Genomic DNA, 22,501 nt, shown 5'->3' with positions numbered 1-22,501 from the left:
GCGCCTAACGTGGTACTAGGCAAGCCGACACACTACCAAAACTAATCAATATTTTTATTTTTAAGACAAAACCAAAGCTATTTAACAATAAACCTGCATAAGGAGTTTAAATCAAAACAACAATGCGGAAAGAAAGCCCGACATCGGAATGTCACTAGTCATGAGCATCTACTATAACCGTCTGACAACATCAAGACTAACATAGCTTGAAAATAACTGAATACAACTAAGGGAGGATAAGGAGGGAGAAAAGCAGGGCTGCAATCGTCAGGCAGCTACCTTGCTAACTCCGATGGACCTGCCACTGAGTAATTAACACCCGCTACCGGGTTCAGAAATACCTGGATCTGCACACAAGGTGCAGGGAGTAATGTGAGTACACCAACTCAGTAAGTAATAAAAGTAAATAGAGACTGAGCAGTAGTGACGAGCAATAAAAGATATACAGTTCATATCATGAAATCTCAGTAAAATACATCAGGCTTTTAAAATCAGGATTTTGAATCAACTCAACTCATTTAAATCCAGTTTCAATAAAACCATTTAAAATATCTTTCAACAGTTTTCAACGAAGTGATGAAACAATAAATAAAAATGATGAAAACATAAACAACCCCTCAGGCAAAACTCACTCGTATACAGCCCCTCGGGCAACATAAATCAAAAGCAGCCCCTTGGCGAACATCACTCGTGAACTGCCCCTCGGGCAAACATGAATCATAAATAGCCCATCGGGAAAACCTCACAGTTACTCATATACACCCCCTCGGGCATTACCTCACAATCGCTTGTAAACAGCCCGTCGCGCACAACATGAATCAAGAACAGCCCTCGGGCAAAACATCGTATCACTCACTCAGGGTACCCGTGCTCACTGAGGGTGTACAAACTCCGGAGGGGCTCCTACAGCCCAAGCAATATAACAAGACACCTCGTGGCATATATCAATCAGGACCTCGGCCTCATAACAAGCCACCTCGTGGCATAAATCAATCAGGCCCACGGCCTCATAAAAATCATAAATCAATAACAATATGCTGCGGCGTGTAGCCCAATCCCATAATATCCTCACAACACAGACCCTCGGCCTTACTTAGTCAGAAACATCTCGAGCCACTCGGGCTATCAGTAAAACAGGGTGCTCGGCCCAAAATATCATTTTATGCATCAAAACGGAGTGATAAAGACTAAGTTATGAAATCAGTAAACATGACATGACTGAGTATAGATCTTAAATAAAAAACAGTGAGAGGATAATAAGAAAAATCCCCTAAGGGTCCAAACAGCTATGGCACAAGGCCCAAATATGACATTCAACCCAATTTATAGGAAATTATTTCTAAAACACATAAGTATCATATATTTTAAGTCAAATATGCAATTTTATAGTTGCTAGGGGACGGACCAAGTCACAATCCCCAACAGTGCACGCCCACACGCCCGTCACCTAGCATGTGCGTCACCTCAAAATAGTAAAGCAATGTGAAATTCGGGTTTCATACCCTCACGACAAGATTTACAATCATTACTTACCTCAAACAAGCCAATTCCAATACCGAGCAAGCCAAGTGATGCTCCAAAAATGCCATCTCGCACGTTCTTACCTCTTAACAGCTCGAAACTAACAAAAAACAACTTAAATACATCAAACAGTTCTAAAGCAACCAATCCCAATCGAAAATGGTCGAATCTTTAATCAAAAGCCCAAAATCGACCAAAAAGCCCAACCCGGGCCCGCATCTCGAAACCTGACAAAACTCACAAAATCCGACAACCCATTCACTTATGAGTCCAACCATACTAGTTTCATCCAATTCCAACTCCGAATCGATGCTCAAAACTTAAAAATTCACTTTATGAAACTTTAGGCATAAACCCCAAAAATTCAATTTGAAATCATCAATCAAATACCAAAAATGAAGTTGGATTCATGAAATATAAGCAAAATCAAGTAGGAAACACTTACCCCAATACATACGGTGAAAATCGCCTCCAAAATCGCCCAAATCCGAACTCCCCAACTCAAAATATGATCAAATGAACAAACCCTTATTTTATATATTTTTTGTCAACTATTCTGCCTCGATTCTCGTACCAAATAATCCCGAAACTCATTTTTGATACCTCCAATAGATTACTTGTGAAATTTTAGTCAAGCTAGGCTCTTGAATCACTCCATTTGACCTTATATTGAAGGAGATATGTTGGTTTCAATATTTGAAAATAATGCATATTTTTAAATACGAATTCAATGGCAATTTCGTAATTAATCTGAAAAAATGTAGTAACCCAATTCTTAGTAAAATGATGATAAAATACTCATACGATATCCAAATTCGATGATTCTTTTTTTTTCTATGGCTCTGTAATTACGATACAGATCTAATGCTTAAATAAAAACAGAAATCGGTGCTAATTTGCTTAATGTAGTACCATTTATGCTTGAAAAACGGCGTCGAAACATAAAAAGCGATCGCAACACAACCCAAACCTATCCGAAACTCACCCGAGCCCCTCGGGACCTTATTCGAACATACCAACAAGTCTCATATCATAACACGAACCTACTTGAGGCCTCAAAACACATATAACAACATCGAAACGTCGAGTCACACCTCAATTCGAAATCAATGAAGTTGAAACTTCAAACTTCCACAACCGATGTCAAAACCTATTCAAATCATGCCGGATTGGCCTCAAATTTTGCACACAAGTCACATTTGATATTATGGACCTGTTCCAACTTCCGGAATCGAAATCCACCCCGATATCAAAAAGTTCACTCCCGATCAAACTTTCCAAAATTCCAACTTTCGCTATTTCAAGCCAAATTCTACTACAAACCTCCAAATCACAATCTGGACGCGTTCCCAAGTCCAAATCACCCAATGGAGCTAACAGAACCATCATAAATCCAATCCGAAGTCAAATTCTAAAAAGTCAAAACTTGGTCAAACCTTTCAAGTTTAAAGCTTCTAGTTGAGAATCATTCTTCCAAATCAATTCCGAATAACTTGAAACCAAAACCGACGATTCACATAAGTCATAATACTTCCTACGGAGCTGCTCATCCCCTCAAACAACCAAGCGAAGTGCAATTGCTCAAAACGACCGGTCGAGTCGTTACACTTCTAAAGGGCAAGATTTCTTCTTTATTGAGTTAGCTAAATGGAAGCAATATTCATCATTTTTAGGAACTTACACTTTCTAAAATTTTAATTTATAACTTAAATATATTATTTATTACTATCTATATAATTCTTAAAAACTATGCACTTATTAATATAGGGCACACAAGCATATCCTAATACTAGTTAAATGATCTCGCACAATAATTATACATTACTATTCAAGGTATAACAGTCTCTATATTATTATTTCTATATATTAATACCTAATTCACAGTATGTTATTACTTTTGGATAATAACCAGTACTATAATAACTGCATAGCTAATATGTGAAACAAATGACCCTAATTGTTTTTTTTTGTTGCTAATTCCATTTTGAAAAAGAATTTTAAAAACACTATTATGCAAACTACTACTGAGTTTCAGATTTTCATTATCCAATCAAATAATTTCCAATCAAATCAAATTAATAGGGAGAAAGAAAAGGACAAGGACGACACAGGAAATACCCCCCTACCTGCTGGACACTTTTCAACGAAACTACTAGCAGCCATCTTTGTTGACACTTGACAGCCATTTGAAACCCTAAAATCTTATTCCAAAAATTTCATCGTTAACAGTTTCTCTCTCTATTTTCCGTCATATTGAGCTCGCCACTACGTCCAACTCCGCCGTTCTCGGGGATCGCCGGAGCGAGAGACTACTGCGTCACGTACGATTCAATCTGAAATCAGCCTCAGCTCCAAAATGGCGAGTCCAGTCGAATCATTAAATTCCATTGCTTCGTCAATCTCAACATCATCCACCAAACGCCGAATTCAGATTTTCCGAAATGAGATTCCTAATATTCTCAGTAATTCTGGTCAGCATTTTCTCTCTTATGTTTTATAATAAGTAAGACAGTATTTTCAATCTGAAAGTATCATCAAAACATTGCCCGTACGCTCTAAATTTCACCATTGCTTTGTACATAATCAAACACTGGAAAATTAATCCGGAAAATGTTCTCTCAAGGTATAATATTTTCCATGGGGAACATTTCTCCATAGAGGTGTACTCCATAGAGGAGAAAGATATGGTTCTTTCACAAAATTTTCAAAGTAGTTTGATAGTTATTTTTTTGATAACCGTGGTATCTGGGCGTGCTTGCGTGCACCTCGACTAAATCCATGTGATACCTGTTAGCTCTGTCCACCAAGTCTTGAATAGACGGAAAGAAATCACCCAGTATTTTTGCCTCGGCTCGAATTTAAACCCGAGACTCCATGGTTCTCAATCCACTTCATTGATCACTAGGCCACACCCCGGAGTGCTTTTATAGTTTATGAAAGCTAATATTTCTTCTTTTTGTTGAGTAAAAGTTCTATTGTTCAACAATTGAATGGGAATATTGGAACAAGAGGCATCTAACTCTGATAATCCTTAGACTGAAATATGCATCCCTACAAAGAACAACCAATCATCTATAAGAATATATTAAGGGAAAAGGTTTCAACAATCTGTTAGAAAGTGTTCTCAGTTGACTGAATGCTCTGCCGTTTCTTTTGTCCCTCATGGTCACAATTGAAAAGTTATATGCATGTGAAGTAAATGAATCACCAGTTTCTAGCAGCCCTAAGGATTCAAATGGTGTGTGATGGAAGCACCTGTTTTCTATATTTGGGAAAGTTGCTTTATGTTAGGCACATTTAGTGGGCGTTTGGAAATAAGAATTGTAAAATTCCAAAAAGAAGTGAATTTTTTTTTTCAAGTGAAAATGGTATTTGAAAATTAGAGTTGTGTTTTGACATGAATAAAATTTTGGGTTGTTTTTTTAATTTTGTGAGTGATCTGAGTGAAAATTTTGAAAAACAACTTTTTGGAATTTTTCAAATTTTCGAAAAATTCCCAAATTCATCTTCAAGTGAAAATTGAAAATTTTATGGCCAAACGCTAAAATTGGGAAATATTCTTATGTCCAAACGGGCTCTTAATTAAAATTGAGATTATTGATGAAAAAAAGGGACACCAATGCCAGCTTGGTGCGTACATTTGATGGTTTGATTGGTTATTTGCTCACCCTGGTTAATTATTTGCTCATATTATTTAGATGGAAGGGTCATAGCATTCTCTTTTACGTTAGATTTGGGTTGAGACATTTGGAAAATAGACCATGGTTTAAGAAGCTTAATGCAGTAAGTAGTATGGGATATGGTTATGTTACCATTGTATTGCAGATTTTAAGTATATATATGTGTTCCCTTTAGCCTTCAATGTGACATTTGAAGCATCTTTAACTTACAGGTGTTATAGAAGAGGGGAATGCTTGAGAAACTAGCATTTCTGTTTTCACATCTGTTCCATGTTATGCATTGTTAAGATCTCTACATAGAATTGAATTGTAACTGAATCATTATTTGAACAAGTTCTGCCGGGGCTTTTGTCGGATGATATTGCATTCCTCAATCAAGTCTTTAAACTTCCGACATCTAGATGACTCACTGCAGCACCCACACTGTAATTCAGCATAATCTAAACAATGATCAAATAGAGATACAACAACAACAACAACAACAAACCAGTGATTTTTCACAAGTGGGGTTTGGGAAGGGTAAGATGTATGCAGCCTTACCCCTACCCTGAAAGGGTAGAGAGGTTGTTTCCGATATACCCTCAGCTGTAGAAAGAATGGAATGATCAAATAAAAATGATTTTGGAATTTGATTCTATCGACATTCAAGTTTCATTTTTGAATGAAGTTAGACGATACAACTCTTATTAGATTAACAAAGAGTTACTGAACGAATCAGAAAAAAAGAGTCACTCAATGAATCAGGGGATGGTTATGCCAATGTTTGTTATGATAGCATGATAAACTAGCAACCATTATGGGATAGGAAACGAGAGACTCTACAATGGAAAATCAGACAATTTGCTGTAGGATAGAATTGTTTACTTTACCTCGTTTAACATCATCTTTGTAGCCTTCTTTTGGTTGGGTGGTGGGGGTTGGAGGTTGGGCTGATAGAGTAATCTGTCTTGTTGTTTTATTCATTATGTATGCATTTTCAATTCCCTCTCATACATGTTCAAATTAGTGAATAAAATCACACGAGTGCTGGTAATATATGTCTTTCCTCTACCATAAGGTGAAATGGGTATAAAGGTTGTTAGGCCACTCCTCTAAAAGCAAATTGTTGGTAATAACTATTGATTGCACAGGGTTGACATATGGACATGGTAGAGTTAGTGCAATGTTGCTTATGTGACATATCCGACTCTTGATAGAAGTTGTAAACATTTTTGTTTTTGAATGGGTAGCGGGTAAACACTCTTTTGTGGTGCATTTCTATAAGTTCTTTTGGTGAAGTATTCCTATTATAAATTGAATAAATATTTACTCTTTCTAATTTCAGGATGTAATTTTTATGTTAAGCTCACTGTTGGCTTTGAATTCTACAGAGATGACAACTGAAATTGCTTCCCTGTTGGTAGAAGTAGTTTTCAAAACAGTATTTATTTATGATGATCGAGGATCAAGGGCCGCAGTGGATGATGTGATTATCAAAGCATTGGGTGAAATTGCTTTTATGAAAGCTTTTGCTGGAACCCTTGTACAATTCATGGAAAAACAGTTCAACTTCCAATCCTATATAGGGTGCCACAGACTCTTAAGTTGGTCTTGTCTTCTCCTAACTAATAGCCAGTTTTCCTCTGTATCAAAGAACGCAGTTTGTCGACTAGCGCAAGCACAAGCATCAGTCTTGCATATTGGCATGCAAGGATCGCCCCATGTCAGAAAGACCTGCAAAAAAAGCTTATTCTTTTTGTTTTCAAAGGTTTCATCTCTTTTGATTAATCTGCAGGTCTTGATTGAAGCATGGTTTTAGAGGTCCTAAGTTTCATTATAACGTGTTTCTTTTTCAGGCACCAGATATTTACAAAACTTTCATGGAGGAACTAAGGGATTCAAGGATCACTTACAAGGATTGTCCTGAGCTTATACTCTTGATGCTAGAATTTTCAAGTGCAAATCCACCTTCATTTGATCAATGGAAGGTATGAACTGGTTTTCAAGCAGCTATGATGCCTCTTGTGATGTAAACGTTATGGCACGGCCAAAGATGTTAGGATCCTCCTAGGCCTCTATGCTTTATCTTTACATATTGTGTTGTTTTTGTCTTGCAGCAAAATTTTCTTGAGATGTATGTTAAAGCTGTTCTAAATGCAAGAGAAAAACCACCAAAGGGCCTCAGTGATGCTTTCATTCCATTATTTTCTCGTTTGACACATGATGATTTTAAGAACACTGTCATTCCCTCATCTGTCAAGATGTTGAAACGAAATCCGGAGCTTGTCTTGGAATCAGTTGGAATCCTTTTGCAATCTTCCAAACTCGACTTGAGTAAATATGCCGTAGAGATTCTTTCAGTTTTATTGACACAGGCGAGACATGCAGATGAAGCTAGAAGGATTGCTGCGTTATCCATCGTAAGGTGTTTAAGCATAAAATCTAGCAGTCCAGATGCTATAGAAGCGATGTTTAATGCAGTCAGATTGGTTATTGGAGGTTTGTGCTTCTGACTTTATATGTTTTCTTTGACTTATTAATATGGCGTTTTACTAATTAGCTAGCAATTTACTGGATCTGGAATATTGACAGGTTCGGAAGGAAGGCTTACATTTCCCTATCAGAGAGTTGGCATGATAAATGCACTGCAAGAATTATCAAATGCCCCAGAAGGAAAACACCTTAACAGCTTGTCAAAGACTATTTGTAATTTCCTTCTGTCCTGTTACAAGGATGATGGTACGTTTTGGAATCTTTATCTCGTTGATGTGTGTGCCTAGCTTCTCTTACACACTTCCTTTTTCCGCAATGTCTTCTTTAGCTTACAGATCTGTGTTATATTCTTTATGCTTATCCAGGTAATGAAGAGGCCAAGCTTGCATGTTTATCTTGTTTGGCTGCTTGGACCACACGATGTGCTGATGCTATTCAGCCGGATGTCATATCTCTCATTGCATCAGGGCTCAAAGAGAAGGAAGCACTTAGAAGAGGTCATCTTCGCTGCCTGCGAGCAATGTGCCAAAATGCTGATGCTCTTCCACAGATGTCCTCTCTGCTGGCAGCTCTTATACAACTTGTTAAATCTGGTTACACAAAAGCAGCACAACGGTTGGATGGGATTTATGCATTGCTCTGTGTGGCTAAACTTGCTGCAGTGGATGTTAAAGCAGGTGTATTAGGACTTCACTTTTGTGGTGCATGAATAATGGTTAATGACCTATTGATAAGAAAAAAATGGTTACTGACCTAGATTTTGGGTTCTGTGATACAATTCAGTAATTTCTTTTCATATGAATATTTGTTTATTACACATTCTAATTTGCCTTTGCTGCTGTTGTTAGATGAGACTATAATAAAGGAGAAAATTTGGTCATTGGTATCACAGAATGAGCCGTCAGTTGTGCCAATTCCTCTGGTGAATATTCTGAACTATTTTTGGTCATCTTGATTGATTATTTTCTCAGTTGGCACACGAGAAGCATAAGATGATATTCTCTCTGTTGCCCACTTATATGCGGTTGTCTGCATTGTTAGTGAATATGCAATTTCTCATGGCATTCTTTTAGTCCAAAGTCCAAACAATTAATGAAGTAAAACTCTCGGCTTTGAAGTTGATGCTCTTTTCCTAGGCTTCATCTCTTCAAATTTCAACGGCCTTCTTTCTTACTTCTGCTCTTCTTGGGAGGTCTTAAATTTTGTGTTTTTTTCCCCACCATTTATCGCCCGGCAGTTCAGGGATGTTTATTCCCCCCCCCCCCTGACATTTTAAAGTTGTTTAAGCTCGTAAACATCTTAAGAAGTTTGCAACAGTGTATGAGGTGTAATATTGTATACAGAGATACTTCTATGCCTTCTTAGGAGGACCTATATATTGATACCAGATGCATGTGAAATCCTTAAGTGTGTGTTCTGATTTCATTAAGATTCTCTTAACTTGCTTCTACACTCTTTCCAGGCCTCAAAATTATCAACCGAGGACTGTTTGGCTTGTCATGACCTTTTTGAGGTGATGCTGGTAGATCATTCACGAAGGTTAGTTTTACGGTGCACATAGGAATCCTACTTTTGAGAAGGTTCCTACTCTCAGTTTGCTATCTGTGTATATTTTTTTAGTGTTGCCAGGAAGTATCATGATCAAAGTTGAATGTCCGTTTTCTGCAGGGTATTGGAGACTTTTGAAGTTAAGACATTAATGCAGGTTAATTGGCGAGGCAGTTTATCTAATTGGGTGTCATTATGCTTTTATGAATTTGTTTTTATTTCTAACTGGTACTTAATTTTTCACAGTTTATACTCTTTTTACAATGCCATCCAAGTTGGGATATCCGGAGAGTAGCTTATAAATCTACGAGGAGGATACTTTCTGCTACCCCGCAGTTATCTGAAACTTTAATGGTTGAATTTTCATGTTACCTCTCTGTTGTTGGTGAAAAGGTTCTTCAAATGAAGATGAGGTGAACTTTCTACACATACTTACACCTTGCACATTCTCCACCTTGAACCTAAAGATGAAGGGATTTAAAAGAAAATTGATGTTAAAAGAACCCACTTTGCCTACTATTTCCAAAAAAAAAAAAAAAAAAAAGAAAAAAGAAAAAGGAACCCGCAACGTCTTAGAATGGACCTTGTTTGCATTGTAGCCATGAAAAAATAGAGGTTATCGAGGTTAGATGTTCTATAGGAAATGTGGATCATATGACCCGATTTGGTCCAGGATGCCTAGATCTTAGCTACAAAACATGATTGAAAATTATAGGTAACATATCTAAGTCACGCTTCAGTATTCAATTGTGCTCGATCAACTTCACATGCACATGACCATATTATGTGTGTACTTTTGACTTCCTTGAGTTTGGTGGTTGAGTAAATGCTAATTGGCTTCAAAATCTTCCACTAGGTTAAAGGGTTCAATACTAGTATGAAGAACCCATCAAATTTATCCTCATACTTGTCTTTTACTATTTCATATCTTCGTTTCAGATTGATATTGCATTGCTATTATTAAGGATTTACTTGACTAATTTTTGGAATGAGATTATTAGTTAGATTAATTAACTTCCTTAAAAATAATACTTATATGTTTGAACACGTCATTTAAATTAGAACAAACTATGTTTTCACATTTTAAAAATAATCAAGCAATAATATCTGTGATAACTGAGAAATCCTCGATGATTAGTGGCGGATAGTTTGAAACTCAGTGGGTAATGGGCTTGCTCCTCTACCCTTCTCCACTTCAAAAAAATACTTAAACAAATAATTAGAACATTAGTTGAAGATAATCAAATTTTTATTCTATAAAATATAAGGACAGCTGAAACCAAGGAAGCGCAAAGTGAGAAAATACTGGCTAGGTTCATGGGCTTGAATTGAAAAGTGAGAAGTGAAGCACACAATTTATCAAATTAAAAAAATACTGTACATATAGTTTTTGGTGTAGGTTCTCTGCTATTTGGTTATGACTTATATATGTGGTTTTTCCTTCCATTAATAAAATTACTTACCTTGTCAAAAAATTAACAAAATAGTACTATAATAATCAACATGCAACTAGAAGAATTAATTTCAGCATCCAATATACAATAATGCCGATACTTTATAAAAAACAATACAATAATGCCAATATTAACCCTGTTCCTCAAAGTTGAAATTGAACGAATGAACTGCTTTTCGTTGGGTTTAATTGCGCATTATCATTTGAAGCACATATTTCTTTATGGCGTGTGGTTTCTCCTTCAGTGAGAACCTCTTGGTTCACATGGCTTTTAATAATATTCTTACAAAACTTATGAGGGACTTATTATTGGATGGATTGAATGGTTACAAACGATCTGCTTAGTGAGCCGGGAATTGGTTATGACACTATTCTGGACTCTGGAATAGAGTACTGGCATCCAAAGATGAACCACATTTAATTGAGCACTTGTAGGATTAGTTATGGTGACTTCTATAGGAGGAAAAAGTCTCACAGAAGGAAAAAGTCTCATGGAGGAAAGCAATTAAGCTGAAGTATGTTGTAAAATGTAAACAATATAGGGGGTTCTTAGACAAGAGATGTCACCGTATGATGCAACTCCATGAAAAGGGATTATGTAATAGAATATATTCTTTAAGAATTATAGTATTCTTGGTGGGGAATGGGAAACAAGTTTGGTTTTGGCTCGATTTTGGTGTGGCGATATGCTCTAAAGATGAGATTTCCCACCTTTCTCCCATAACATTTGCAAAACAGTTCACAGTTGCAAAAATTCTTAAAAGGGATGAAGGATACTATGCATGGAGCATGCATTAGAAGAAGCATAGTGGTTTGGGAGATTGAAGAAGCGAAGTGAATTCTAGCGGAAGTATATACTTGTAAAATATTTGGGAAAGTTGGTAAAATGACATGGAGGGTTCATCATCAAAATATCATACTGTGAAGTCATGATTTTAGGTGATCTGAGACTAATGTCGATGTCGACATGGAGACGGAAGGCACCCAAGAAAATCCTTACGTGGTGCAACGTGGGCATCGACTTTGTTGTTAGTTGTTATTTCTTGTGCAAAATTTGGGAGAGGATGTAAAAGTTAGAAGACCTACAAATTGGATAGGCAAAATACATAAGTTACCACCTTACCTATGGACCAAATCCCCGTTACACACTTTTTTGTGGACGAAAATAATATTACACACAACCTTTTCAGAGTGTGTCTAATATACACTACTCTTGCTATGTGGCAACGCACGTGTTTAACAAAAATTATAAGCGCGTTAAACAGAAGAATTTTGTCCCAGTTCTTACTTAAAGGACACGTGTCAAAATTTTAATTTTTGCTTTTTTTTTAAAAATATTTTGTTTCCCTTCACTTTTTACCCACCCCCTCCCTGTTCTTCTTCCCCAGAACCCCTCCCCTATGTGTTCGTTGCTGACCTTTCCCCCTTTCCCCATTTTCGTTTTCTTCCCTACTCCTTTTCCCCATCTTTTCTGTCCACAGTTTTAAGAATAACAATAATATATAAAGGCTTTGGAAGAAATTGATTAAGAAAGTTAAAAGGAATCTATGTAAGAGAATTTTATAGATTTGGGTTTGAATCTTAATTTAGTAGTAACAACTTAGGAACACAGATTTAATGTGGTAGTATATTAATTTGGTGGTTGAGGGATATCAGATGAGCCAAAAGAAGCCGAGATTTGAATGAATTTATCAGAGTGAATCGAGCAGCCATGGATTTCGCCATAACCAATTTTAATGGAGTTTTGAGTTTTGCATCCTATTTCTTGTGTTCGATTTGAATGTGGACTCACAAAGTCGTGTAATGTACTTGCGTTCCTGATTTTGCTTTGTAATCGGAAGGTGATAATTGTGGATGTTTTTATGGTGGTCGGCGTCAATGGAAATTTGGTGGAGAAGAGAAAGAGATGGAAGGAGAATAGTTGAGGGGTATCTATGTAATTTTACATTAATTTAATTTATTTTATTTTAAAATTAATGACACGTGGCACTATATTATTGGTGTGTGACATGCCTCACTTTTTCTGAGATGCTTAAATATAAAAGTAGTGTGTATTAGACATACTCTGAAAAGGCCGAGTGTGTAAAGTTATTTTGTCCGCAAAAAGTGTGTAACAGGAATTTGGTCCATAGGTAAGGTGGTAACTTATGTATTTTGCCAATTGGATACTACATAAAAAACCCTACAAATTGGATACTAGAAGAAAAAGGTTATGGAAGATTGCTCTTTTATGCATTCTTGTGCTAGTATGGAGAGAGACGAGATCATAAGAATTAAGAACTCAAGTATTAAATGTCAAGACTCTTCTTTTCCTGTTAACTTTTGGTGTAGATGAATTTCCTTGTACGCTCGGTATGTTGTTGGATGTTTTTAGCTGAAATAAGTGATATATCATTAGGCATCAAGAAGATGCAAAGATTACAAAAGAGAGAAATTCTCAGCTAAAAAAAAGACAAAAAATACTATCACAAAACTAGTGAGCTGATGAATTCCACTAAAGCATCAATACTAAATACAAGAGTGGTTAAACCAAAACCAAACGTCTAGCCTTGAGAGTACGGGTGGGAGTTGAGATGCCGTCAAAACATCTTTGGTTCCTTTCTGTCCATATGCACCATAAAATGCAAGCAGGAACCAATGCCCAGTTCCTTTTGATGGACTTCCTAACTTTTCATGAGCTCCAGCTCACAAAGGCCTCTCGGATATTGCCTGGTATAAGCCATTACAGCCATAAGAGTGACACAAACATATTCCAAATATTAGCTGCAGCTAGGCACTGAAGAAATAAGTGGTTGATAGATTCTGAATTGCTAAGGCACATGTTACATCTGTTGGCTAGCTGAAAGCTCCCCCTGATAAGGTTATCCTGTGTTAAACATGCACCATTTAGGGTGATCCAACTAAAACACCATTTAGGTTTTCCTGTGTTAAACATTTTGGAGGTTTTACACATACTTGTTGTCATTTGTCTTGTATTTTCAACACAAAAGCATATTTGAAATTGAAGAAAAAGCTTACCTATCAAATTAAATATCCAAATTCCTTTAGGGCTGTCCAAATATGTGTCCGCTTAGTTCATCTTGAAGGGAAGGAGACTACGTGTGGAGTGCATGCTATAAAGAATGGGAAGGTTGAGGAGAATACAAAGTTTTATGAAGATGCTTCCCGAAAAATGGAGAGCTTGAGTAGTTTTGGATGGTAATGTGAAAGTATGGCTGAATGAAGTTTAAATTTGGAGATGTAAAGTATGATGATCCGTTGGTTTTAGTTTTCTAGTCTTTTATGACACTTTCATTTGGGGGTGGAGTTTGGAGGAATATTATGAAAGGATGGGAAGACTTCATCCGCAATATAACTTTCAGAGTGGGAGATGGAAGTAGATAAGCTTTTGGAGTCACATGTGGTGTGGAGAAGAGACCTTAAGAGACATTCCTGACATTATCTCCAGCTTGAAGGAGTCAACAATATGACACATTTGGATTTTGGAGGGGGGCGGGTGGGATGAGTTCATTGGGATATAAGTATTTGGAGGAATCTTCAAGATTGAGAAGTAGTTGAATTCCTAGGCTTGGTTGAATTGCTTTACAAGTATATCAAATATATATTAGTCAGAACTTTATGGAGATGGGGAATGGGAAGCGATGAATTTTTTTCATTTAAGTCATACTATCATAAGCTTTGGTGAGAAAAGAATCGATTTTTTTGGACTTATCGGTTTATTCCTAGAGCAAGAAAGAAGGTGTATTTGTTTACTTGATTAGCTGTGAGGGGGACTAACCTGACAGTTGAGAATTTGTGAAAAAAGAGGATTAAATATGTTATTTGGTGCTTTATGTGCAAATGTTGAGATGAAGGTGTGAAACACTTCTCCTACATTACAGGTGGTAACTCGTGTGTCTGAGATGCTGAGATGGTTCCAGCCGCAGTGACAATGCTGGGCACATTAAAGGAAGCATTCATCTAGTTGGACTTTCAGAAGGAGGTGAAGTCAGAGAGCATCAGATGCTGCACCATTAGCACCCATGTGGGTCTTGTGGAAGGAGAGAAATATCAATCGTATGTTAATAAGAGAGTTCAAATGTGTTGCAATAAGGAATAAAAAATCTTTATACACAAAAGAGAATGATTTAGACCTATTGCGGGTAGTGTCAAATGCGGCTTGAAGCAAAGTACAGGTGCAATGTGTCACTTTTAATGTGCTTCAGTGAAGATGCCAAAGCGCTAAGCTGTGCACATCCGCAAAACTACCCAACCAATAACTTCTTTGCAAAATTTTAGGTTACTTTATGATGCTCACAGCCTCTGACTTGAAAAAAGGCAGCAGTAACCAATACATATAGCCAACAAAATAAAATATTAGTGTAAATAAAACACTATGGATGGATTAAAATATCTAGCGTAGGGATAATAAATTATTTCCTCTATTTCAAAAAGATTGACATTATTTCCTTATTAGTCTGTTTCAAAAAGATTGACACCTTTCAATATTTCCTTAATAAGAATCATTTATAGCCACACAAATGCTATGGCAGGTTTCAGACCACAAGTTTCAAAAGTTTTACAGCCACACAAATGCTATGGCTTATTTAAGATCACATATCTCAAAAGTCTTCCCTTCTTATTAAAGTTTGTGCCACGTCAAACTAAAACAATCTTTAGGGAGTATGAAAATTTTAATTTATAAGAAAGCTAGCTTCTAAATCTTCTATCAAGGAAAAAAGAGCTAGTCACTGAATCTGAATTTGTAGAAAATAATAACTGCAATAAAATTTAAGATAGTCTATGCAGTTGGTAATTTTTTATAACCGAGAAATCTCCGAGAGCTAGTTGCACACAGTTCTAGACTAGGTGTATGATGGGCCCTCCTCTCTAACCTTTTTCACTTTAATACCAAGCTTTTGTCAACGGCAAGGTTTGAATGTGATGTGCCCTAACCCACACATCATGAGCTGAATTCTTACCGTTCGGCCAATGCCTTGGGGAAAAATAGCGTTCTCTTAACTAGTACACCGGCACCTCCTATTAGTCTCTGCTCTTTTTTTAATGGTTTTACAATATATATTTCATTTGATTTCTTACCTGTCTTTTGTGGTTTATGAGTAATCTTTTCTTGTTTTTTTTTTCAATGCATATATTTTTTCCCTTTATTCTGCATACAAGTGCGCTTTAATTAAGCTTTGCACTTAAAGTCCAAATACCTTTTGTGCTCTACTCAGTATGCTTGTTGTAATATTGATCGTGAATTATCCTTTGGGTCTTTAATATGTGATTATTAGCATAAACTGAAGCATACTTTAATTAGCAATGATATATCTAACTTTTTCGTGTTCATGTACTTAAAGATCTCTTCTGTTTCAAAAAACATCGGACCAATGGTTTGCTTGCAGCGAAAATGAAAATTTATTGGATGCTCAAGTTCCATTTGTTCCATCTGTTGAGGTTATGATCAAGGCTTTGATTGTAATGTCGTCTGCTACTTTGGCTGCTGCACCAAGTGCGTGTTTGCAAGTTGTTTTTTGCTCGCATCATCCATGCCTAATTGGCACAGCTAAAAGAAATTCTGTGTGGAGGGTAATGTACTACTCTTGCTCGATCCTTCTCAATATCTGTTGATTAGATTAGATTTCTCTTTGACACCTCCAAAGAAGAAAAAGAAAAAAAAAAAGAAATATTAAGCTGCTCTTTACCTGATGCATCCTAAAATGAGTTAATATTTCCTTTTAATTCTTCCTTTTTTTTTCTGTAATTTTTTTCTGGTTTGGGAAGCAAGGAGGAAGAGTAGCTGTGGGAAAAGAAGCAATGTCATAAAAGTACTCACTGTAACATTAATCTACAAAATACTAAACAATATCTAAAACCTGGTCATATCCCTGTTTCTATGAACTTATATGATCTAACTTTCTCTCATCCTCAATCACTACAAACATTTCCTCACCCTGGCTGGATGAGCCCAAAGGATAAAATATTAATATATAGATAGGATTTAATTCATTTACCAACGATGACACAACTTTCTTAACAATTGCACAAATTCGAGAGCACATACTTTGGTGTGTACCGTTTAGAAATTTAGCACTTTGCTCTTAACAGTGATAACAAGTAGGGCGATTAAATCCACTAGAATCTCTGATAATCAATTAGTTAATAGTTGTAATGTCAACAGACAACACTCTTGACTCTATGTTTCTGTAATACTTTTGATAATCATACTTTAGGAGGTTTTAATGCTTTTAGCTAAATATTGCTGAAAAGTATATAAGGTTTGCCATATGTACCACTACAGTTGTATCTTTTCGAAGTTTATGAAGATTATCCTAATCATCTAAACTGTTTAAAATACAGCTTATCAGGAAAGTTGACGAGAATGGTAACGTGAAAGTGTCTTGTCCTTTGAAACATATAGTTAAAAGTTTACTTTTAGCTTTTCTCGTTGCCACACATGTTTGTTTGCCACACATAGTTGGAACTTCTTATGAATATAATAAGTGAGGTATTTTACCAGACAATTGTATGAGGGGTTTTTCTTGCATAGTGTTTGGCCTTACCAGGTTTTGTTTAGATGAACTTATTCTTTTTCCGCCTCTTTTGTATCCTTTAATTTCTAACTTTCCTTCTAGTTGAGCAATTATCTTAGGCATATTTCACTTAATCACTTGTCTAAACCTCTTTTGTTTTTGTTTTGTCAGAGGGTGCAAAAATGTTTGCTAAAACATGGTATTGATGTCATTGGTCTTGTCACAACTAATGTGGTTGGCTTGTGCAAGGTGAACTGCAACTTCTTTGCTGTTATTTTCCTTATTTTTGTGGAAGAACATTGCTGTCTTTAGAAAGATCTACATATCATTGAGGAATGCTGAGATGGAAAGTTTTGGAAAATAATATTGTTTATACACATTGTCCTGCATCATGTCAAAATCATGCTTACCTCTTTCTCTCCCCTCTTTTATTGCCTAATAACTTCAAATGGAATTGGACGAGGGGAAGTAAAAGTAGAGGCTATGGGCTGCTTCTCTTGCTTGGTAAGGAAGTGAGAGCGAGAGGACGTTAAAGTGTAGGAATATCCAAGCCCTCCATGCCAGCTTTTTAATCCTTCCATAACTGGGTGGGAAGGTTGAAGCACTTTTACTTCCTATCAAATGCATCAAACAACTAAAAATAAATCATCAATAGTCGCGTAAATGAAGTAAATGAGTACTCCCTTTCACATTTCTCTCTCCTTCCTGGAGCCAAACAGAATGTTATTTCAACTGGGAATCATCCCTCATTGACATACGGTCAGTAACTTATCCCATAATTTTAACTTTCAGGGTTTGTTGGGATCGACGGGTCTGCTGAGTGGTAATCATTTTGAGCAAGAGGCAGCAATAAACTCCTTATCAACTTTGATGTCCATGTTACCTAAAGAAACCTACACGGAGTTTGAGAAGGTTATTTGCATGGTTTTGTTGAAGTTATTGTTTGTCACTTGTTATTGCTTAATCTGGTTATAAATTCTTTAATTCTCCTTGCCAGCACTTCAACAATCTTCCAGACCGTAGCACACATGATATGTTATCTGAAAATGACATTCAGGTAATATCATTACTTTTCCTGTTGCTAGATTCGATGATGATTGCAACTCATGATCTTTAGAATTTTATGGATCATATCATGGTGATGTATCTGATAGTTAACACTCTTATGCTTGTATACACCGTATAATGAGTATGTGTGCAATTTAGTGCAAGTTACTTGATCTGTATTTAGGTATGTTATCTTTGTATCTTATGTCTGGCATTTAAGCATGTTCAAGTTTTAGTACATGTCAATTGTATGAGAACTTTGGCGAGAGAGAGAGAGAGGTAGAGACATTATATGGGTCCTCTGAACTTGTGATCTTGTAAACCCCCCCCCCCCCCCCCCAAATTAATGCTGATACTTTTCCACAGCCTGGATTGACAAGCTCTTTTAGTCCGCTCAAGGGGTTTGCTTGTAGCTTATTTGCTATATTTTAGTTAATTTTGTGTTTCAGGTTGTAACTTTTTTTCTTTGATTATACTTTGTTACATGCCTAATCTTCTTATCCTGCCCAACCAGCTCAATTAGCTGCAAATAAACATCTTGTCATTAATCAGATATTGTAGGACTAATAAGCCTGTTGATGCTCTTTTATCTGCAAGTCACAGACTTTTATATAGATACTAATGAAAACAAATTTGCTAATTATTTATCATAAACGGCTCAGGATATTTCTTTTGGAAACAGTAAAGTCCGATTGTTAAACCATGTTCCTAATCATTTGAATCAGGCCTGTGCAAGAGACATTAAAATTTCTTTTACCCTATAGATTAAAGCCTGAGGAATTACTGCCCATGAAAATATGCTGGTGAAGCAATGACCTCTAACTGACCTGAACTCTTGGCCTTTGGAAAACTTACCTCTGAGATCCTATCAAAGAAGCTTATGTTTTGCCTGCTAGATTTTCTAGCAGAGGTTTTAATGCTAACTATTATTATTATAGTGCTGACAGCCGAATGTCAGTGGTCATATCTCAGATTCAAATCACCCAACTCTATGGCTCCTCTTTTCTATCTTTTTTCTTTTTCATTTATCTTGAGTATTTCGGTGGAGCAGGAGGGGAAGGGGTTGTAAGTTACCGAATTTTCAAATATTTTTTGAAACACATTATTCTCTCCGATATCGTATAGAGCTATTGTTTTCTTGCTTCCTAATAAGTGTGCTTAAAGTCATTAGCCGTTTATTTGATTTATATCCTATTTTGGCTTTGTTTCACCGGTTGTTTTTATTTTCTTAATAGCTATTTACTGACTAATCTTCTGATTTTGCTTCTTGCATTTAGATTTTTCAAACTCCCGAAGGGTTGCTTTCTACTGAACAAGGTGTTTACATTGCTGAATCTGTTGCAACTAAGAACACAAAACAACCAAAAGGCCGTTTTAGGCTTTATGATAATAGTGATGGCCCTGTGAGCATACAATCTATCTTTCCCAAGTCCAGAATTAAATATCTTCTTTATTTACTTCTCTTAAGGAAGAGATTTCTTTTGCATACAGGACCAAATGAATTCTAATCATACTGTAAGGCGTGAGCCCTCTAGCAAAGAGGTTACTGGAGTGGCGAAAAAAGATGGTGGAAAATCATCAAAGAAAGCTGGTACCTTTTTTGATATTTTCTGTTTCTGTTGAACTTATTTTAATTGTAGATATTTTTGTTAATCATCTATTCCATTGTGATATTTTATTTCTTTTAGATAATAAAGATAAGGGAAAAAGTGCAAAGGAAGAGGCACGGGAGGTGCAGCTAAGGGAGGAAGCATGTATACGTGAAAAGGTCATGGTTGTAAAAGAGAATCTTTCTTCAATGTTGAAAGCTCTGGGAGAAATGGCCATAGCTAATCCTGTTTTCACTCACAGTCAGTTACCTTCCTTGGTTAGTGTGCTCTATGCTCTCTGCTATCCAACATAATATCGTCTGTACATTAAGAAGGTATCATCTAATATATATTCTACTCAACCAAACCCCCATCCATAAGATAAAGGCCTATGTTTCTAAGGAAGAATGTAAGAAATATCAGTGGTGTGGAAATTTCAACTATTCTCTCCAGTTCGATCACTATGAGTCTGTGACTGTCCAGAGGGGAATATTTGGATTATGATTTCTGCTGGTCTTATTATTATTATGGTAAATCATATAATGAGGAATGTGCATCTTAGAGTATCTTTTCATTGTTCCTTTTATGTCGTGCAAAAATGTTGCTACTAAATGGTAACAGTTTGATGCAACTTTCTGTCGGTTAGTTAAAGAAGAAAACGCTTGCGCTGGTCGGTCAGCAAAGAGGACCACAAGTGGGTCTTTGAGGAAATCTGTACTACAAGTGCAAGTAGAGCTAAGTTTGGTTTGTCTCTAAAGTTGAATTTTCTCAGAGCTCTAAGGAGGGTGGATTTTTCTCAGAAAAGCACCAACTCTTTCTTAACCTATTGTGGCATACTTTGAAGTTCAGACTTCAGACATGTTAGATTTTGATGGCCCTCGATAAAAACATCAATTGTCATATTTCCAGCTGGTGGTTGAACACCTACCTGATATTGCTTGATTTATTTAATATTAATGAACATATGGGCCAATTAGACAAGTGAAATATTATTCTTGCATTTAAAATATGCAAAACTGTACATAGTTAAGCTGCATAAAGCAATCATGCTTGCAAGACAACTTGCAAAAGAGAGGCTACAACCCAGTTAGTTCTATCCATGCTAAAGAGAGATGGAAGTAACTGCGGCATATTCGTGCAGTGCAAGGTGAGAGCTAAACTCTGGGATATGCTTATTAATATGCTAAACTTGAAATGGGCAATGCTATAATCTCAAGAGCTACAATTTTGATGGAATACAAAAGTTACCACCAGTCCACCACGAAGAAAAGAATGATGTGGAACTAAATCCCTGCATGCATATGCTGGATAATTTGGAAGGAGAGAAACTGGAGTCAGATTTTCCGAAATAGAGCAACAGCCCATCAGTAAAATCATGATTGACTGCATAATTTTTATAAAACGGAACTAATAGAGAACAGAAAAGCTCATAGAGTTCATCTGTGTTGTATAAGACTAGGAAGTTTTTGGTGTAAACAGGAGTATTTAGAAGAATGTGAATGTATTTTTGATGTTTTAGACTTTTTATGAGATTTAACAGAGAACTAGACTAGAATAGAACAAGAATCTCTTCTGTACTCCCTCTTGTAATCATGGATGGATACACTGGTTTAGTGTAGGCCACCTTTTATATTAATACAAACATGTTACCTTTTCAAAAAAAAAAAGACTAGGAAGTTTTCCTTTTGTCCTCATGTAAATATCCACACGCCCAAAACCTTGTAGACTATGTAGGTTAGTATATAAGGAAGTTCAGTGCAATCTTTTGCTGCAGAGCACTTTCTTGGTGCTGCTTATTAAGCTTTACTTTTCCTGATAAACATCTATATAGTTAAGCTGGAAAATAGATGTTGATTGTTGTACAAGGGGAAGCGAAAAAGTAGGAACACTAATTTAGCTATGGGGTGTTGAGCCGAATAGTAAACATTTCTTTCATCTTTGTTGAGTTTATCCGACTTCAACTATCGGAGCAGCTCATTTGACCCTGTTCTACCCTGATTCTCTTTTGGTAGACTGGTATCTTTGTGTTTTCGTGAACTTAAGTTAGAGACTTTACCCTAACTAATGTCTAATAGTTATCTTCTGGATTTTTTTGTCTTATCAAAATGATATAATTCCACGTGCCTATAATGCCAATAGAAAAGAAATCTGGGCCGGTCTGTAACTTTTCTTGTGTATAGGAGTTGTACTTTTGAGAGTCATACCCTTGTATGTTGCTGTCTTTAACTCTTTTGTTTGATCTGATCTTTAGGTGAAGTTTACCAATCCTCTACTACGGTCACCAATAGTTGGTGATGTGGCGTATGGAACGCTGGTGAAGCTTTCAAAGTGTACTGCTGCTCCTCTTTGTAACTGGGCTCTTGAAATTGCAACAGCATTAAGGTTAATTATGTCAGAGGATGTTAATGTCTTATGGGGTCAAATTCCTTCTGCTGGTGAGGAGGTATCAAATGAAAGGCCTGGTCTCTTTGAGCGTGTGACAAATGGCTTATCCGTCTCTTGCAAAACTGGTTCTATCCCTGTGGATTCGTTTACTTTTGTTTTCCCTGTAAGTTTGTGGTCTGATCATGTATAGCATACTCCGATAACTATACTTTTCTGGTGGTAGTTATTCTTTCCTTGACATTGACATTCTCTGATATATATATTTTTAATTTTTCCTTTTTGTTGCATGCC

General features: G+C 36.4%; 1 protein-coding gene across 2 annotated transcripts in view; it reads left to right on the top strand.

Annotated features, from left to right (window-relative positions):
* Nucleotides 1-3,625: 3,625 nt before the first annotated feature.
* Nucleotides 3,626-22,501, top strand: part of LOC107798395 (protein ILITYHIA) — a 41,857-nt gene continuing 22,981 nt past the window's right edge. The window contains exons 1-18 of one of the 2 annotated variants that reach the window (XM_016621373.2): nucleotides 3,626-3,992; nucleotides 6,572-6,948; nucleotides 7,037-7,168; nucleotides 7,298-7,679; nucleotides 7,773-7,919; nucleotides 8,039-8,350; nucleotides 8,522-8,595; nucleotides 9,136-9,212; nucleotides 9,342-9,378; nucleotides 9,468-9,634; nucleotides 16,062-16,245; nucleotides 17,361-17,438; nucleotides 17,982-18,101; nucleotides 18,187-18,246; nucleotides 19,514-19,639; nucleotides 19,728-19,827; nucleotides 19,925-20,103; nucleotides 22,077-22,373. In XM_016621373.2, the coding sequence (XP_016476859.1) occupies nucleotides 3,878-3,992; nucleotides 6,572-6,948; nucleotides 7,037-7,168; nucleotides 7,298-7,679; nucleotides 7,773-7,919; nucleotides 8,039-8,350; nucleotides 8,522-8,595; nucleotides 9,136-9,212; nucleotides 9,342-9,378; nucleotides 9,468-9,634; nucleotides 16,062-16,245; nucleotides 17,361-17,438; nucleotides 17,982-18,101; nucleotides 18,187-18,246; nucleotides 19,514-19,639; nucleotides 19,728-19,827; nucleotides 19,925-20,103; nucleotides 22,077-22,373 (2,964 nt within the window). In that variant the 5' untranslated portion in view covers nucleotides 3,626-3,877. Of the gene's footprint in view, nucleotides 3,993-6,571; nucleotides 6,949-7,036; nucleotides 7,169-7,297; nucleotides 7,680-7,772; nucleotides 7,920-8,038; nucleotides 8,351-8,521; nucleotides 8,596-9,135; nucleotides 9,213-9,341; nucleotides 9,379-9,467; nucleotides 9,635-16,016; nucleotides 16,246-17,360; nucleotides 17,439-17,981; nucleotides 18,102-18,186; nucleotides 18,247-19,513; nucleotides 19,640-19,727; nucleotides 19,828-19,924; nucleotides 20,104-22,076; nucleotides 22,374-22,501 lie in introns of both variants that reach the window. The other variant, XM_016621372.2, reaches the window with a different exon arrangement.

The sequence above is a fragment of the Nicotiana tabacum genome, chromosome 11, assembly GCF_000715075.1.
Source record: "Nicotiana tabacum cultivar K326 chromosome 11, ASM71507v2, whole genome shotgun sequence".
NCBI lineage: Eukaryota > Viridiplantae > Streptophyta > Magnoliopsida > Solanales > Solanaceae > Nicotiana > Nicotiana tabacum.
The sequence above is the reverse complement of the archived record's forward strand: the minus strand, read 5'-3'. Positions and strand labels throughout refer to the sequence as shown.